The sequence below is a fragment of the Phalaenopsis equestris genome, unplaced genomic scaffold (assembly GCF_001263595.1).
Source record: "Phalaenopsis equestris unplaced genomic scaffold, ASM126359v1 Scaffold201709, whole genome shotgun sequence".
NCBI classification, from domain to species: Eukaryota; Viridiplantae; Streptophyta; class Magnoliopsida; order Asparagales; family Orchidaceae; genus Phalaenopsis; species Phalaenopsis equestris.
The window spans coordinates 54,606-60,754 of NW_018221456.1; the positions used below are offsets into that span (position 1 = coordinate 54,606).

The 6,149-nt window shown below is 36.4% G+C and overlaps 1 protein-coding gene across 1 annotated transcript; it reads left to right on the forward strand.

Annotated features, from left to right (window-relative positions):
* The first annotated feature begins 276 nt into the window (after positions 1-276).
* LOC110036029 (probable Histone-lysine N-methyltransferase ATXR5) lies at positions 277-1,753 on the forward strand. The gene is made up of 4 exons (XM_020740378.1): positions 277-777; positions 914-1,014; positions 1,083-1,295; positions 1,413-1,753. The coding sequence occupies exons 1-4, from the start codon at positions 526-528 to the stop codon at positions 1,570-1,572; spliced, it is 726 nt and encodes a 241-aa protein (XP_020596037.1). The 5' UTR covers positions 277-525; the 3' UTR covers positions 1,573-1,753.
* Positions 1,754-6,149: the final 4,396 nt, after the last annotated feature.

Genomic DNA, 6,149 nt, shown 5'->3' on the forward strand with positions numbered 1-6,149 from the left:
TCAAAAATCACAAGAATGATTTTATGCTATCTCAACAAATGACTTCGATATGACTTATCAGGGAAAATGAACTTGAATGAGACCATAGTTGAGCTAGACACATTAATATTTTGCCCAATTTCAATCAAAAACCTTAATCCTATTGCTGAGGGTCAACTATTTGATATTTCTACATCAATATATTTTCTATTATTTGATTTGGGATTATATCCAATACCTTTTAGCACATAATTGTGTCATAAACAAATCTTGTAGACTGTTTACAGTCGTGGAAACAACGGACGGGCTGATATTATGCCCCATTGGAACTTTGCTAATCCTCAACTAAGATGTCATTACTTGTTCTAATTCCTAAGGCCCCAAAATTTTTCAGAACCTCACTTGGTCTAGGGTTCGCTGAAAGATGTGCGCTTTCATCCCTCTGGAAACATTCCAACTCCTTAAATCAGATATTACACTTTTTAGTTCTATCCTTGACAAATCTTTTCTTTGTTATACTCATCACTTGTATAATGACTTTTTGTAATGCCGTTGAATGTCCTCGCTTCAAAAGGAAGGAAAAGAAGGCGTTCCATTTTTCTATGCAGCCAAAAGAAACGGAGGAGATTAGTGCCCTTTTCTCCAAGCGAAGATCCGAATCAAAGACTTGTGCAAATGGGTTCTCTCGCAACTGCACTAACTTCATTGAAGATGGAGTTCAGCAATGATTTAAGTTACTTTCCTGGAATGGCCGCTAGCTCTGCTAATACGGCCATCCTAGAGAAGGGTGGAATGCAGGTTTAAAAATATATTAAAGTTTTTAGCTGCTTTTTTTTTTCTCTTTTTATCCCTATCGCAACATTCCTTTACTTTAGCTCAAGATTTTTTTAGCGTTTTCCTTCTCTATTTTCTACTAAATTTTTTCCACCATCAGGTCCTGGCTGGAGAAGATAAAGAAACTTTAGAGCTGTGCAGGACCATGTACAGGAGAGGGGAATGCCCTCCCCTGGTTGTAATTTTTGATTCATGTGAAGGGTAATTACCTCCACTAAATTCACATGGCTTCCAATTTATTATAATCAACAAATGTTGGGTCACTGCAGCTTCACAGTGGAAGCTGATGAGGACATCAAGGACATGACCTTTATCTCGGAGTACACTGGAGACGTGGATTACTTGAAAAGGCGAGAACATGATGACTGTGACAGCATGATGACCCTTCTCCTTGCAACAAATCCATTTCATAGCTTAGTCATCTGTCCAGATAAAAGGGGAAATATTGCTCGTTTCATCAGTGGAATTAACAACCATACTCCGTAAACACTGCTCTACTATTTTCTTTTCTCATGTTTTTCTATCGAAGCACTCAAATCTGCTTGCAGTTGTTACTGAATGTCAGAACTTACTGCAGTTGAATTATCATTTTTCTGCAGGAAAGGCATGAAGAAGCAGAACGTTAAATGTGTCAGATATGATGTCAATGGTCAGTGTCGAGTCCTACTTATCGCTTGTCGCGACATATCTCGTGGCGAAAGGCTTTATTATGACTACAATGGGTACGAGCAGGCATACCCAACCCAGTTTTTTTTGTAATATTTCACCGAAACATTAGCTTACCCATTTATCATTGGAAACCATAAATCTATGATTTGAGGGGCTGCTTTTTACTTACTGTACACCCGGTTCCTTTTACCATTTAAAGGCCGCCAGCGGTGTTCCATGAGGCATTTTTTTTTCCCATAATTTTAATGCATTTTTGCGTCCATTTTGCATTTCCAGCTTCATTATCAGATTTATTGTTCTGCTCTCTTTTTACCCGCTAAAATATTTCTGCGATCAACATCAAGGCAATTATTCTTTTACTGAAGGCATACCAAAAATTTCACTTGTGTGCTCCCTTGGCTTTGAATTACTATTTTATAAATAAATTTTCTCACAAGGGACAAAACTACAACAACCTTTTCAAGAAATTTACACTTGTCACTGAAATGTTTTTTATTTATAAAACTAGCAACATTTTTTTGGTAAAATGAACTGGTATACTTATCCATTTGATGAGGCTGAATTTTTGAATAAAAAAATTGCAACACGAAATATTTTATCCATTTGATGAGGCGTAGGATCTTGCGTATATTCATCATCCTCGATGCTATTCTGCTAACCTTGGTTAAAACTAGTGTCCATTCTTGTGTATGAAGTTGGTTTTGGTTTTAAATGTGGCTTCTTAAATTCTTTATTATCTTAATCATATGATTATACTTAATACGGAAATTTTGAATTGAAGAGCATTTCAGTGTCTTAATCACATAATAATATATGCATGCAAAAATCTTTTCTCAAAAAATTAATATAAATTTTATTTTAAATGTGGCTTCAAGAATTTGATACTATTTAAATAAGTAACAAATTTTAGGTGTTGGATATGTGAATACTTAAAATTATGCAATATGTATTAAAATACCCCATATTTATACTCTATCTAAGCCCATTCAGATATAGTTCCAGATAAATTTGAATTTAGTCTACGTTTTAAAATTCTATTTAAATTAAATTTTATTTTTTTAAGAGTTTAAGCGATATATGCATTAATTGAGATACTAGTTAACTATTAGGACGACAGCAATGCTTTTATAATATTCTCTTATTACTAAAAATATATGAATTTGAACCTTTTCATCTAAATTTACATGCCACTCATTAATTATTATGCCTAAAATTTTGCACGACTCAAATGCATGCAAATAAATAAATAAATTGTTGATTCAACCTTGCTATGTTCTCAAAAATTTCTCAAATTTGGATCTTAAAAGTATACATAAATTTTCAAATGTGAAAAGTTTTAGATCTTAAATTGTTTTGTGGATCGCGATCAATGAATAGAGCGTTAGTTGAATGAGAGAAGAAAGAAAGAAGTTTTAAACCGTCTTTATATTTTTAGTGAGGATGCCATTCGGAGATTTTTTTCTTGAAAATAATCCTCTTATTTATAGTTTATAGGTAGGACTTGATAAATTATATGATTGTCCTCATTTTAAAAAGGAGACATTACTATAATTAATGAGCCATTACATTTACATATTTGCAATTGAATGACATTTTTTCTAACCCCGTAATAGCTGTTAGCGCCGCTACATTTTGTAATAGCCTTAAACACAACTTTACATTGATAACTATCCAATTCACTTGGTTGAAATTTATTTGGTCAGTTAGGATTCATTTGGTTGGACCAAACATCCTTCGATCGACTTAGATCTTTGATCGCCCATTCTGTAAAGATGCGTCATTGTTGCGTAGGATTGTTTCATCGGGCGGGTAGAGGGTGAATCACCTAATCTGACAAGCAGCCTCCGACTTAGATCTTTGATCGCCCATTCTGTAAAGACTCGTCATTGTTGTGTAGGATTGTTTCATCGGGAAGGTAGAGGGTGAATCACCTAATCTGACAAGCAGCCTACGTTCGATCTTTGTGTCTATACTAAAGAACCTCATCTTGGACGACTGTTGATTGTCATGATGATAACTACATGAAAGTAGGTGCTGATGAGGCCATGTGGTATTTGTTGGGTCATTCATTCTATTCATTCAATCGGCAAATGAGATCGACTGATCGTATGACGAATAATCCATGCTCTTTATGTCTTCAATTACTTCTCCCTATTTCTAGAACCTACCCTACAAGAGACAAAAGAAAAAGGAAACCTGACTGTTTTCGCCCACTCCTTAAGGAAAAGGTGGGTGAGGAGTTGCAGTTGATTGAGAAGAGGAAAAGAGTTGAGAAAAAAACTGTCGGCGAAAAAAGGATAGTAGAATCAATAAAAACTAGTTAAACGCCTAACCACAAAACTGCTCGTGTAGAAGAGGTTGGTGAATCTTCCGACTCAGTACTGCTTATTGAAAAGAGTCAGAAGGGAGGAAAAGTATTGGACTCTATACAACTTCGTGTTGACCTCACTTTTGGTTGAGGTTTAGTTTTTCCTCTTTAGTAGTCTAGGGTCTAGCCATAGGACTTTCATGTTGACTATTCCTAAAAGACTAGAAAAGGAACCCTCACTATTAGAAACCCTAAACCACTCTTTTCTCAACTTGAAGTTCCATATATTGGTCCTAACCTCTAGCACTTAGTAGGTGGGGTCAATATGGGGGAGCTCAAGGTGAGTCCTCGTAGGACTGCTTGGCCTTAAGGCTGACCATTGGTGTTGGTCTGGAGCTGGTTCATTCACTTGCACTAACTTTCACTCACTTTCACCCACTTTCAATCATAACCCTAAACCCAAAATTTCTTCAACCCAAACATTGTTGACTTTGATCCGTTGATCCATTGGGAGACTCATGTAAATGGTCCCCTAGACCCACTGAGGTTTAGCTAGGACCAGTACATAAATGACCTAAATAGGGATTTCATTGGTCCATGGCTCACATAGAGTGGTTGGCACCCCAATTTCACCAAAATATCCAACTTAGCCTTTTGCCCCACAAACCTATCCAAATTACCTAAACACACCCAAACCCTAAATTTTGCCAAAAATCCCAATTTCACCCAAAATACCCAAATTTATTCTAAATTCATTTCAAACCATTTCAAACTACTCAAATTTCCCAAAACCTCCCAAAAGTTTCAAAACATCCCAAAATTTCCAAAATTACCAAAAATTACAAATTTCCAAAATTACCAAAATACCCCCAAATTTGGCCAAACTTACAAAAATACCCTTGGTGGCTCAAACTTTCCCAAAACCTTCAAAATCATCCCAAATATCCCCAAAACTAATTTGGACCCTTCAAGTGAACCCAATTTGATCAATTTTACCAATTTTGACCAAAAACTCCAAATTGCTCTTAAGGGTCCAATTTCCCCAAATTCACCCCAATTGTCCATCAATTTGACCCCAATCTCCCTCAATTTTAATTAAAAACTCAAAATCATCATGCCTATGATAATTTCAAACCAAATCCAAGCTTATTTGGCCCATGACTTGAGTCCAATTTCAACCCAAATCAAAAATCCCTAATTTAGCCAAATCCCACTTAATTGAACCCCCAAATCCTTCCAATTAAAAATCCCCAATTTAGCCAAATCCCAATGGCCCCAATTATGCATCATAAACTCTTTGAAACAGCTCAACACACCAAATTAAACCCTCAATTGACCTTGATCAAGCTTCAATTCCACTCAATTTTATCCCAAATCCAAAATCCTCAAATTTGCCCCAATTTGCCCATGTCTCCAAATGTCACCTAAATGAATGTCCAAACCCCAAAATTGACACCCGATTGATGTTGAGAACTCTTAATAATATTCAGATAAACCATTTTAAACCATAAATTTGGACTTATCCCAAATCTAGCCCAACCTAAGCCCAAGTCTAACCCCGCTAAACCATTTTCAACCATAAATTTGGACTTATCCAAAATCTAGCCCAACCTAAGCCCAAGTCTAACCCAACACCCCTAAATTGACCACATGCCCAAAATCCCTCAAATTGAACCTCCTCCTAATTGGACCTCCAAATCAATTCAAAATCACCCCAAATCTTTTTTAAACCCTTCATGACAATCATCTACACCAAATTGATTAGTTAATTGGGCTCAATGTCATGGCTAAAACAACCCCTAGCCCAAACCTAACTTCAAGCCAATTTGACCCAAATTGAACACCTTCACCAAAATTGACTTAGCCATGCCCAAATGACCAAATTAATGACACCATAGCCACTAGGTGGAGTCTAGTGACCAGGCTAGACCCACTTAGCTCACTGTAGGTGATCCATGGACCAAAGGTCCCCTAAATCAAGGGATTTGTTTCCTAAATTGCTTAAGCCAAAGATATTTTTCTGAAAACCCATCACTAGCCCAAATTAATTGTTGTGACAGATTCCCCTGAGTTCTCTGAGCCACTTGAGCACCTTCCCTACCATGGCTAGCCGCCCTAGTCACTAGAGGAGCTAAAATTGAGAGTCCCCATGCCTAAATTCAGACCCAAATTCACTCATCTTAGCTGGTCTTTTCCAATTGACATTAACACTTTGAAACCCTCCACATAAGCATCATTTAACACCCACTAATTGGCCCTGACAGCTGATACACTGATAATATATGCTTTTTTAGACCCATATTTTATACCTATTTTTGGTGATATTGTACTTTAATGGAAGGTATTTTGATGTTTTCTT

Bases quoted from the DNA above. Each gene is read 5' to 3' on its own strand.
- LOC110036029 (XM_020740378.1), top strand. From the start codon at position 526: ATGCCGTTGAATGTCCTCGCTTCAAAAGGAAGGAAAAGAAGGCGTTCC. The intron at 778-913 runs GTTTAAAAATAT...TTCCACCATCAG, and splicing joins TAGAGAAGGGTGGAATGCAG to GTCCTGGCTGGAGAAGATAA. The intron at 1,015-1,082 runs GTAATTACCTCC...GGGTCACTGCAG, and splicing joins ATTTTTGATTCATGTGAAGG to CTTCACAGTGGAAGCTGATG.